The 12870-nt window shown below is 39.2% G+C and overlaps 3 protein-coding genes across 5 annotated transcripts in view; 2 read left to right on the forward strand and 1 right to left on the reverse strand.

Moving 5' to 3' along the window:
• Positions 1 to 248: 248 nt before the first annotated feature.
• Positions 249 to 7171, forward strand: LOC113235988 (protein chiffon). The gene is made up of 7 exons (XM_026471911.1): positions 249 to 297; positions 390 to 475; positions 2918 to 3106; positions 3465 to 3571; positions 3652 to 3804; positions 3883 to 4982; positions 5090 to 7171. The coding sequence occupies exons 1-7, from the start codon at positions 249 to 251 to the stop codon at positions 6172 to 6174; spliced, it is 2769 nt and encodes a 922-aa protein (XP_026327696.1). The 3' UTR covers positions 6175 to 7171.
• A 1171-nt stretch (positions 7172 to 8342) lies between these two features.
• Positions 8343 to 9336, reverse strand: LOC113235781 (acyl carrier protein, mitochondrial). 3 transcript variants are annotated; one of them, XM_026471682.1, is made up of 4 exons: positions 9135 to 9336; positions 8823 to 8936; positions 8677 to 8790; positions 8343 to 8586 (listed from the first exon to the last, which is right to left on the reverse strand). In XM_026471682.1, the coding sequence occupies exons 1-4, from the start codon at positions 9300 to 9302 to the stop codon at positions 8407 to 8409; spliced, it is 576 nt and encodes a 191-aa protein (XP_026327467.1). In that variant the 5' UTR covers positions 9303 to 9336; the 3' UTR covers positions 8343 to 8406. The 3 variants fall into 3 exon arrangements, with proteins under 3 accessions (XP_026327467.1, XP_026327465.1, XP_026327466.1); XM_026471680.1 differs by lacking the exon at positions 8823 to 8936; XM_026471681.1 differs by lacking the exon at positions 8677 to 8790.
• A 249-nt stretch (positions 9337 to 9585) lies between these two features.
• LOC113235989 (protein HID1) overlaps positions 9586 to 12870 on the forward strand; it is a 35611-nt gene continuing 32326 nt past the window's right edge. The window contains exons 1-2 of the mRNA XM_026471912.1: positions 9586 to 9651; positions 9729 to 9942. Coding sequence (XP_026327697.1) covers positions 9586 to 9651; positions 9729 to 9942 — 280 coding nt within the window. The remainder of the gene's footprint in view (positions 9652 to 9728; positions 9943 to 12870) is intronic.

A 12870-nucleotide genomic window follows, 5' to 3' on the forward strand; every position in this document is an offset into this window, starting at 1 on the left:
TATCGATTAATACCTTAGATCATTGACTTGTCTATGGGTCTCAGCTGTCATTGACATTTCGACGTTCAAAACGTATTTTTACGAATAGATTTTGTGATTTTTTTAATTTTGTCTCGGGCAATAATAATCTTACATAATTAATTTCTTGGAATTGCGTTAAACATGTTGCATCGCATACTTTATTTCTATATCCATCGCACAGTATTTTAGGATGATAGTTAGCAAAATTTTGTGACAATTTGGCAAAGATGGTTTCGACTTTGAACACTTTGAATTTAGAAGAAAAATATAACAGAGGTGCGCCATATTTTTGAAATTAGTGTGACTTGTTATTATCATGAATAGGTACGAGTGGAATTTAGATGTTTCAAACGGAATTTATGTTGCAGTTCGAAGAAACTTCTGTTTTTACTTGGATATTCAAGATCATGGTCTTGCTCGTTCTTTGTCAAGAAGGCTTCAAGATATGGGACTGGTAAGTAATTCCAGTCTATTTTTGCCGCCAAAATCAAGAGTCGTTTCCATAGTAAAAAAGCTACGTTGCGCTAAGTATTGTAAATTTTTGGTTATGTATTCCAGGATTAATCTTCTAAATATGTGAATCGTTCATTTAGATTGCCAACGCTTTTGTTCTTGGGGTATTCAATTTGGTCGCATAGCAAACGTTCTGTTGTACGGATGAAATTAATCTTAATTAATTTGCAATGTATATAATTATTGTATTCACATCTATACTTCGGCTAAAGGTTTAGCTAATAGAGAATTTTTGATGCACTGTTTTTGCGGTCGCTTAGTATATAAAAAACATATTTTTTTTATACCATATATTAAGTACCGTCATGTTCTATATAGGAACGCAATTACTACGGACCAATGAGAAACGTTTCCCCTTCCACGCTTCAACAGCGCCCCTAGCGACCTAAACAAAAACTAACAAGAAATATCTCCATCTTGTCTGACAGATTTGTGTTTGTTGTTATAATTTCGATTTTATTTGGCAAATGACGTTAAATAACTGTGAAAGGTGTCTGAGATGTTTCACTAAACATTCACGCTGTCGGCGCACATAGAAAACAGTGATTACTATAAAGATAAGTTGTAATACGAGACAAATCTGGTGGAGTGACGAAGTGCCCGTCTCAGTGACTGGTATATAGTTACTTATTTTTGTGATAAGGCGGCGCGCGGGGGTCTCGCGGACGGCTTTTATGTAAGTATACATATTGTAGAATAAGAACACATGCGTACCGACCAGGCGATCTAGTCAGAAATGTTCAGAAAACACTTTGAAACTGTGTTGTCCGAGTGGGTAGCGGTCGCGTAGCTTGCGTTCGATTTTAGGTCATCTTTTGTACTGTGGCGTTTGTGCTGCCGTCGCAGCGCGAAATGCACCAAGCCGAGGCCGCGCGGCGCGCTCACTCACCCCGCGGTGCACTACATTTTAAATGGCATTCAAACTATAGTTTTCTTTGGGCTTCGCGTGTGTATGCTTTAATTTTTGACAGTTGATATTGCTTTTCGTCTACAAACAGATTTAGATCTTAAGTCGTACGTGTTAAGGGTGATTTCGGTATGCATTCCGATGGATGATATTTTTTGCGCGGGACGGTTGGCGCGAGTGGAGCGATGCGATGCGTCCGCCGGCGTCGGCTGTGATCCGGCGACGGATTCGAGGAAAAGTCCATGGCGGGCGAGGCAGGCCGCCGCTTGCCACTCGCCGCCGCCACCGCTTGCTTGCCGCGTCGATAACTCGCTTGCGACACGCGCCCATCCGCGCCACAACCCAACAAACAACTACAATCTACATTACGCACGCATCCTACTCTATCGCCGTGTGCTTGACAAGGATAGATGTTACATACTGCCTAACACATTTCCAAGTATTTATACCCACATCATGTTCTGAGAATGTCCCCTGTTGCTAAGTGCAGTCAGCATTTTGTGGTTGCAACATGCTTTACTTTATAGGGTCACTGCTGACTTTCACATTCAACCAAATAACCCAAGTACCTATTGACAGGTCTTATCAGAATTGCTAAACAGAAAAAAACAACCTTGTATTGTAGGTTAATCAATTGAGTTTGTAATGGCAACACTGGTAATGTCTTATCTATCTAACACACTTTATTGTAGTTTTAATGTACAATAGAAATTATAACTTTTGTCTATTAGTGTAGTATACACTAGTTTACAAAAACTGCAAAAATGTACATTTATCATAGAAACAAAATGAGGTATTCATTTACTAAACTAGGAATGGCATAACTTATCTTCTGTAAGGTTAAGAGATTGGGGTCACCTTTGAATATGTATTATAATAGCAAAGTGACTATTTTTTTTCCTATGCAACAAGTATAAGATGAATTTGACATTTAAGACCCATTTTGTATTGAGCGATAATCACATAAGTAGTTTAATTTTATAACACTACTGATAACAAATTCTGTAAAACAGAGAGCATTTTTAAAATAATGCATTCTTGTATTACATTTGACTAAAATTTTTGTTTTAAAATAAAAAAAATCTCTTATTGGTACAGTACGTTTTGTTGTACTTATGAAACTATTTAAATACTGGACAGTAACATTGTTGTTAAAGGTGATTCCCAAATCATCTTTCACATTGGCTTAACTGAGTTCATACTTTTTTGTTTTTTTAATTTTTTAACTAGAATATGAATATAAATGTAAAAAATTCATTGTGATATTGGGCAGTTAGGTATTTTATACCCCAAATATACTATAAAAAGAAGCGCGGACCACTGGAAAAGATACCTTAACATAAAGTAGATACGTTATTGTTAGAAGTGTATACAATTTAGTGTAACAAATTAGTCTCTAGAGAACATTTCTTTATATTTTTTGACACGAAGACTAGTCCAGTCATTGTTTGATTACATTGTCACGATTATTTCCAGCAACAAGAAGTATTTCTAACTTCGCGCGTGACGCACGTGGTGCGCGAGCACGTCGGCGTCGGCGCCGAGGCGAGCGGGACCGCGCGTGCGCCGGCGCGATGTAGCGGCCGCGCCCGCGCCGATGCCATGCTCGAGCGCCTTAGGGAGCCGCACCCCAACCCGCATGTAGTGCACCTTACTGTGCAAAAGGTATCTCCATCTCCATACTAGAAAATAGTATTTAGTAAGACATGGTAGTTTTGGTTGATAAAAGGTGGGTCAAAATTGATGTAGAAAGAGTGTCAAGTCACACCCTAAAATTATGACATGACAAAAAAACATTCCTATAAAAAAGAATTTAACTATTTCTGCAGAAAAATTTTGGCTTTAAAATTAGGCTCAAACAGTGCAAAAATTGGTTAAGTGACACTGCATGAACTTATTGTCTACTTCACTTACTATTATAAACTTTAATAATTTCCTAATTCTTTACTAATATTACTAAACATAATATTTCTACTAATTTCTTAATGGTATATATTTTACAGCTTATGTATTCGTCTTTCAGGCTATAAGTCTATTGGATAAACTGTATGACACATTCTTCACGGCGCCGCGTAAAGCGCATATCAAATACTTCAGTAAACATTATATCAAGATTGAATTCTTGGACAAGTATGCATCAATATTATAAAAAGTTTCATCCCGTTAACAATTAACATCCATTACTAACACATACATGTCTTTGTTTCTAGACCCTGCAGACCAGTGTTCAAAGAATTCGATGAGTGGCCCGCCATTTCGCTAGAGCCTGATCCACCCAAAGAAAAGAAAGAGAAAAAAGAAACCAATCCTACGCCAGTTAATCAAACTAACGACATTAATCAAAACCTTCAAGCCAATCAGAAGTAAGTACTATCTTCCAGAAGCTCATGTCATTAGATGAAGCAATCCGCTAATTCTAATCAGTGGGTCTCTCCTTACAGAATGACAAGGAAAAGTCGTCCGCGCATCAAAGAACGGGAGGACAAGGAACCAAAAGGAGGGTACTGTGAAATGTGCAACGCGGACTACGTAGACGCTGCCTTACATAGGAGATCTCCACACCATTTGGCATTTGTTAGAGACCATACTAACTTCCTATCTCTCGACTCACTAATCGGGTCGGGCGCCGATGTGACTACATTCCTAGACAAAGCTACACCGATCAACGGCGAGCGGCGATCGCTACGAAAGATGTGTAATGGTGAAGTCGAGCAGCCAAAGAGTAAACGCTCTAAGCGGTCTCAGTCGCCCGATTCCACCATCAACGGCAACCAAAGCCCTAAACGAAATGGAGGTCTAGAGGACGAGAAGAAACATAACACAAGGTGCAGTAAACGAAGTAGCGAGATCGAAGATCGACAGTATTATAAAGTAGTTGGTGTCAGTACAAAATTGCGATCCAGTGGCGGATTTCAAACAAAACGCAAGGAGTCGCCACCCCCTTGCAATGGAGCTAAACCTCTGGTTGTAAAGTTCAGGAAAGTGAGACGTTCGGAACTGTCTGTACTTAGCGACGAGGCGGAACAATTCATGTTTCCAAAACGCGCCAGCTCGACGAGCTCCACGTCTTCAGATGAAGACGACAAAGAGGAAGTTTTGAGTCCAAGGCGGAAGACTCCTCAACCGCCGCCGCAGTCCATAGAGAGACGGCGGCTGGCGAGGCCGCTCGCGCTCAAGGAGGAATCCTCGGAAGAAGATGGATGGCCGGAGGATACTAGGCGGCGGAAACGGAAAGCGCCTCCCATTAAACGTGGGAGAAGAATCCCTTTGAAACCACTTGATCCTGAGGCTGAACCCCTACCCGAACCATCTGTACCAGTGGAGCCGGAAACTCCTCAGCAAGAAGTGGAAGTGAACCCGTTAAGAGAGGAGCCAGTAGAGAAATGCATGAAATGGGAAGATGGAAAGCTAAAGTATACGCCAGCAGTGGAACAGCTTGAGTTCGCATTCGAGTCAGTGCCTCACAGCGAGCCCTGGTATGAGACATTCAAACGACAGGACCAGGACAAAGTCCTTACTAGGAATGTGCCACAGTATTTTGGTAAGCATTTTGACTTACACAGACTTTCATACTTTGTTTTTTATTGTATATCACTACATTAGTGTTATTTATGACAATTTTTTTATTGTTCTTTTCTGTTGTTTCAGCACTGTACACTAAATCACCAAAGTTACCGTATGAAATCGGTCAGTTACCGCCATTGAAGCCAAATTGTTGTCCTCTCAGTGACCTAGTCAAACGAGACGACAAGGCCGGACCATCGCGGTCGTACGGCACCCGCGGCATGAAGAAACAAAAGATTCGCAAACGAACAGCGGCGCTCATAGCGCTGGAAGGACATCCTAGGAAATCGCCTAGAGAACATGCGTCTACCCTAGCTATACTCGGTTCAGCAGGATTGTTGCATCGACGGAAAAATATCGATGACGCGAAATCAACAGCGTCAGAAGACACTATCAGTGATACTCATAGCAACGTCAAAGTGGAACCTGTACTTTCGGAAACTCAGGAAGCGTCAGAACGCCTGCAGCAGTTCCTGTCAGAAGTGTTTGAAGATGCGGCCGAGTTCGAAGTCTCTGAAGAGGCGATGGAAGGCGAAGCTGCGGTGACGACCTCGACGAATGCGCCGGACGTGTCGAGTTTAGTCTCCGAGTGCGAAGGCTGTGAACTTATACGGAATGAGATAAAAGAAGGTTTCGCCAGCGAGCAAGGGCGTCCACGAGGACGTCGGGGCAAATTCAAGAAGAAGAACCGAACCGGTTGGCCAAATAAGAAGAAATCTAAAAAAGGCTCGCGGACCAGCAGCCTAGAATCTGAACAGAAAGCAGACAGTAGCATAGACCGGTCGTCCGTCGAGCCGCACGACGAGACTACGCAGGATATGATTAGCGAGGAAGACACCAACTTATCAGAGACTGAAAATGATAAAACTGCCACAGACGACGGCCAGGACTTGTCGCAGGACAAAGTTTTAACCGAGGAGAAGATTTCGGAGGATGAAAGCGAGGAGGAAGTTAAAGAGAAGAAAGCAGTGAAACGGAAGTTGCCCCCGGCTAAGAGAAGCTCGCACTCCTCGGCCTCAGAGACTGATGAAAAAGAGGAAAAAAAGAAGAAGAAGCGTGCACTGGCAGGTTTACTGCTGCAGCCGGTAGTGAGGGTGGCGCGGGTGGACCCCAGTGCCGCGCGTCGTCTACGCTCTGCTGGTAAGCAGCGCGCCAGTCGGTACAGATAGCGCGCGAACAATAGGAGCCGCAAGCGGCCCTAACCTGTGTCACAGCACGGACTATAGCCTAATTACGTAATATCCAGTGGACAAATCCAGACCTTACCAAGTAAAAATTTAATTATATCCGTCATTTTTATCGCACTGTTAGCAGATCACCGAGTACTATTTTAAATCAGTGTTGTCATTAGACGATATTTACATTTTACAGAATCTTCACTTCAACCTTTATGTATACAAATTTCCATGTATAAATATAGACGTAAATTGCAAGTTTTGGCTCTAAAATTTGCTACAAAACTTGAGAGATCGCAATATTATAATCTTATTGGACAAACATTTTAAGGCTGCCAAGAGATTGACTGCATGTTTACAGTTAATGCGTGAAGTCGTAATTAACTTCGTGCTTCCGAGACCTCAACTACATGAAGTTGATACATCATCGTCTGTTAGCAGATTTAGAACCAAATTATTGCACTACAGACTTCAAAACATATTCATAACGTACCACTAAAAATAGTTAAAATGACATTATGTCTAATGTTTTACAAAACAAACTTGTTCCTGTACAAATAAAATACATGAACAATATCAGTAGTTGTGATCTCTATCTATAGTTGACAATGAATTGTTGCTTTGAACAACAAAGTCCTGGATTTGTAACTATAAATTATTTGTAAATATTTCAGAATAAATGTCAATTCCAGATTCAAATTTTTACAACTTCATTTGTATCTGGAAAATGAATTTCTCTTATTTTGTAAATGCTGCAGAGAAGACAAGAGGTTGGACTTCAGAAAGCACTGCTATTTGTTTTTCGTTGATTGTATATTATCTACCTGTTTCTTTTTTCTGTAGTTAATTTAATGGAGCAGTATTTAAGTTTTGTTTTCGTGCAAGAGTAATATATCACGAGTCTCGAACTTCGGATGTATGTTGTGTACATAGTGGTGTAATATATTTAAACGATTTTTCTAGTATGTGTGTGTACTGTACGGAAGGTAAGGTGCATTATAGATGTTGCGAGCTTAGTCTTAGAATATGGTTTTCTTTGGATGATACGTCTTGTGAAGTTTCATCAATAAAGTTGTATAAAATATGATATTCTCATTTAATTGTTTCATTTTAAATGAAATTCATAGATGTTCCAAATAACGAGGTTTCCACATGAAACTATTGCAGAGTGGGAACCAACACTGCCTTCTATAACATAAGTAACAAGTATGTGCTGTTAATGATTTTTTTTTTTAAGATATTTTTTATTTCATGATCATGTATTGTAGTGCCTCTGGCTGAACTGACCTGAGTTCGATTCAAAGCCTTTCAGCCTAAATATTTAGAATAAACATAGAAAGTAGTGTAATTGCCTTGAAACAGCTTTTTTGTGTCCAAAATGTGAACTAGAGTTGTAGAATTATGCTGCACAAAGACCACCCAGAGATTATGAGATACTTCAGCCTCATATTCAAAGGCTATATAAGTCTGATCTTCATTCACAAAGTACATGGTACATTTTTTTCTTTTATTGTATGCATGTGGTCCAAGTGATCTTTTTTTAAAGTTGCTCCAATTCATAGGAAAATTACAACGGAATTTGTGCTTGTTAAAATCATAATACTATATATATAAATTTATGGTCTTATTAACTAGAACTCTCATGACTCAAAGAAAATGTTATATCAGAAAGCACTTATCGTTTCTACTGTCACTTCAAATATTTTGTTAACAATTTGTTAAAAACTTGGAACCACTTTTTAATCATTTGGATGAGCAGTTAAGACTTAATCAGGATTCATTAAGATCATTCAACCTGCACGTGCGCGGTACGAACGATCTTTGAATTTATGGTCTGTGACTAAATTGGTTCGTACAACTCTTGTGTATCATAACAAAAATATTAACGGAAACAAAAATCAAGACACAATATTTTATTGTTAGATTTTGATTGAAAATGATCACATTAAAACAAATGATCTACTCTAACAGGCATGTAATTAAAAACAGAATTTACACTTTATACATTGCCACTGTAGTCCAGTTTTCCACATTGTTCTTTCTTTTTGGTATAACAAATTAACTTTGAACTATATATCTAAGCTGAGTGTAAAAAATCTTAAACCAACTGCCAACAAGATGTAACACTTGACAATTTTATTCCAGCTTCAACTTATTTCAAATGGCAATCATGAAAACCCACAGTTGGTCTAACATTTTATCTTCATAAATCCCTAAAATCTGAGTTTAGTCATAACAATCTTGTTTGTCAGCTACATATTGGATAATGTCTTTGGGCTTCATTAGCCTCTCAGCATCCCCATCAGGGATCTCAAATCCAAACTCGTCTTCCATAGCCATGATCACTTCCACATGATCTAGAGAGTCCAGACCCAGATCATTTATGAAATGCGAATCAGGATTCAACTGAAAATAAACAACATTTATGTTAGCTCAAGCTCTAAATGCAGTTTTTAGTAGAATTTCTTTTACTTCTTAATTCTACTACTAGGCTACCTTTGATGGGTCTATTTTGTCATAAAGCTGTAGTACAAGAATCACCCTTTGTTGGATAAGGCTTAATGTGAGCGGTGGGCCACCACTGTAGTTGCGAACACCGCTAAATAGTCCCTGAAACAAAACAACAAATAAATGCTAAATACCTGACAATCAGATAGTTTGTCGTACGCCTTGCACACTTTGAACACGCGCTCCTCTACCTCTTCCAATGAGGGCTTGGGTGGGCCTTGCTGGTAATGCCGTATACGCTGAGATACCTAGACAGTTAGCATCAGTTGTACACATTTGTTATGCAATAACAATTTTGAGGTTATATCATTCAATATTTCAAACAAGTCACTTTATTCACTGAATTAAAATCGCACTATGTTTTTAATTCATGTATCGTCTTTTAGAGCGTGAATTTAATTAAAGTTAAGGAAAATCACGTTGTATTGATCGGAAAAATACATTACCCCATTTTGAAGACTGCATTTGTTGTTAACTTTTACAGCTATATTCACTGCATGATACTTTTGTTGCAGAGCTACAGTTGAAAGCCGGCATACCACCGGGGTCTTATATACAGTAGGTTTTCGTAATAACCCATTGAAAGCACTTCGCACAAAATTTACGGCGGCCATTTTTCGTACTTCAAATAAGAACCATAGTTAAATCCAGGATAAACTTGTGACGCAAGGTGCTAGTTTTTGTCATTTGTAACAAAACCACTAATACACGAGAAAAGATATTTAGAAATTCCTTCAGTGCTTCGCAAAAAGCCAAAAAAGAAAACCAAGTTTTCACTCTATGGTCATCTGCTGACAGTTGTGTTGTCATAGTTGTCATTCTGTTCTTGTGTTGTTCTGGTGGGGACGTATGTTGGAAATGGATGTGTTATTTTTAAACAACTAAAAAGTCATTAAAATGGGAAACGCTGACACGAAATTAAACTTCAGGAAAGCTGTAGTTCAGCTCACCTCTAAAACACAGGTAAGAATAACGTTTGTTGATGCCTACGCAGTATTGATGATTGGAAATGATGCATTGGTTTTATCGATGTATTTCAGCCTGTGGAGGCGAACGACGATGATTTCTGGGATCAGTTCTGGTCGGAGACAGTGACAAATGTGCAGGATGTGTTTGCACTGGTGCCCGGGGCGGAGATTCGGGCGCTACGTGAGGAGTCGCCGAATAACTTGGCTACCCTAGTTTATAAGGCCGTAGAGAAGTTGGTCAAGATCGTGGACAGCAGCTGTAGGACACAAAGGGAGCAGCAGACAGGTACCTTAACTTCCATAAATAATTAATAAAAATAAGGTTTATAATAATAACAACTCTTACATAAAGAAATAAATGATTTATGAGTTATTTGTCTGTGGGAAAATTACTCACTGGCTTCGTCGTCACATGTTAGTTTGTATCTATGTTGAGTGCGTGCGTTATTATTATTATCAAATTAGGTGTAAAATAAGCTCATAAAATACTTCAAACAATGTGTGTTTACATTATTTGCCATGCACAATTGTAATTATGAATTTATGCAACATGCTGATAAGCTGTTAATTTATATTATGCTCCACAAAGCTATTAATAAAAAAAATATTTTTATGAGACTATAACATCATTTTACATGATTTACTGATGCTGAAGTTGAGATTGTCGAATTGCTCCATAATACAAACAGTTGAAAAGTGGAAGAGACTATACATAAAATATAATATGAAAATGAATTATACAATGTTAATAAAAGCCATAAATTGATTGACTGTTGTTATGAAGATGAAACCATAAAAATATGTCACTAATCATCAGAAGTAAAACCCAAGAGACAAATATTGATGTGCTTCACTTTGGCTAAGCTAAGAGGTCTGTACAATAATCTTTATTATTGTATTAACCCTCCCGATCTCACACTGACTGCATCCAGCTACCTTCCCCAAGAGGGCTTGCACGACACGACGTGACTTGCACAAGTGCGACATATAGCGCAAGATATTGCTATAATATATTTACAAGTTCTTACTCACTGATAGAAATAAAAAGCATACTTCCTGGTATGCTTTTTATTTCCTCTGTTCTCTCATGTAATGATTGTAACGCTGCTGCATCCATTCTTGTTAATCTTCTTGCGCAGGCACTTGTTTCAAACACCAAAACTCTGAAGTTAGCACATCGGTTTTCTATACTCAAGCCTTGGATTACATTGGGATTGCTACGATGTATGCGAAACGGGGACAATATGCATATGAAACTTAGGGTGACACCAAATGACAATATCCTATTGATTGCTTATCGAAGGTACCGGAATTATTGTAATGAAATATTAAAAAAGTTAAAGCGTAGCTATCAAAGAAACGAGATAATAGAAGCTCGTTCTAATAATAAAAAACTTTGGAAAGTCATTAAAACCAATACCTCCATGGAAACACCAAGGGAATCCGCTTTGGAATTACTAAAATCCCAAAGCTTGCCACAACTTTCTGTTAATGCTTGTAATGAATACTTTGCAAGTGTTGGCAGTTCCCTGGCCGAGGTTATCGGATCTAAGGATTTGGGGTCGTCCACTTCCTCTTCACATGGCACACAGGTCTCACAATCATTTGCCTTGCTAGCTACAGACGAAGACGAAGTATTAAATTTGATTACTGGTCTCAAAGCTAACTGTGCTGTGGGTTGGGACGGAATACCATCAAACTTCCTTAAAAGATATGCCGCTTTATTATCACCAATCATTGCCCATGTTTGCCAGTTAAGCCTTACATCCGGCTGTTTTCCCGACGTTTTTAAAAAAGCTGTCGTAACACCAATATTCAAGTCAGGGGATAGAGACCGTGTCTGTAACTATCGCCCAATCTCAGTACTTCACTCGTTGTCCAAAATTCTCGAGCGAATCATGAACACTCGATTGATGAAATATTTAAAAAAATATAACATTCTGTCTCCACAGCAATTTGGTTTCAGAGCTAGTAAATCAACAGACAGTGCTGTTCATGAGCTAGTTAATTTTATCGTTCGCGGTTTGGACGATAAGAAGAAGTGTCTTTCCATCTTCTTGGACCTGGCTAAGGCTTTTGACACGGTCTCGATCCCACTTTTACTCAAAAAGCTTGAGGGCGTCGGGGTGAGAGGAGTCGCACTTAAATTATTTCATTCATATCTTGCCAATCGTACACAACAAGTTAAAATTGGAAACTTCACCAGTGACGAACTCTCAATATCGTATGGAGTGCCCCAAGGAAGTATCCTAGGGCCATCTCTGTTTCTGGTGTTTATAAATGATTTGTGCCAAACTAAGTTACCAAATGGGATTGTGATATCCTTTGCTGACGACACAACACTTTCGTTCCAAGCTGACTCTTGCCAGCAAGTTTTTCAATGTGCTCAAATAGGGCTCAACTCTATCCTAGGTTGGTTAAACTGTAATTTGTTAACTTTAAACGCACAAAAAACCAAATATATGGTATTTGGATTGTGCTCTAATTCGCTGCCTACTATTGGCCACACACTCATTGCTCATGACTCTCCTGTTAGTTGTAATCGTGGTGGATGCCGGTGCCCGGCTCTGCAATCCGTCCAAGAGTTCAAATATTTGGGTATAAATATTGACCAACATATTAATTTTAAAAATCATATTAATTCTCTCTCTAACCGTGTTCGAAAGTTAATAGTAGTTTTCAAAACTTTACGTCATATAGCCGATTTTAATGTTCTTAGGATGGTATACTTTGCTACGTGTCAAACCATTCTTCTTTACTGCATTTCATCCTGGGGTGGTGTAGCAAAAACGACTCTTATGAAACTGGAAGTGGCTCAACGAGCGGTTTTGAAAGTGGCATCATTCCGACCATTCCTTTTTCCAACTCGAGAACTTTTCAGAGATTGGCAAGTTCTATCCGTACGCCAACTGTTTGTTCCTCGGGCCCTTCTTATATAACGAATGTAATGGTGATTTGCATATTTATCCTCTAAACAAGTTTGAATGTAAGAACGTGGTCACAAAAAGGCTATTGACTTTGTCATATGAGGAAACCGAAAACCTCCTTCATGTTCCATTATAGTTAATTCCCACACACACAAACACACACTCTCACTATCTCTCTGACACACGCACACGCACACGCACACGCACACGCACACGCTCACGCTCGCTCACGCTCACGCTCACACACACACACACACACACACACACACACACACACACACACACAC

This window comes from Hyposmocoma kahamanoa, unplaced genomic scaffold (genome assembly GCF_003589595.1).
Source record: "Hyposmocoma kahamanoa isolate Upper Pololo Valley unplaced genomic scaffold, ASM358959v1 88, whole genome shotgun sequence".
Classification (NCBI taxonomy): domain Eukaryota; kingdom Metazoa; phylum Arthropoda; class Insecta; order Lepidoptera; family Cosmopterigidae; genus Hyposmocoma; species Hyposmocoma kahamanoa.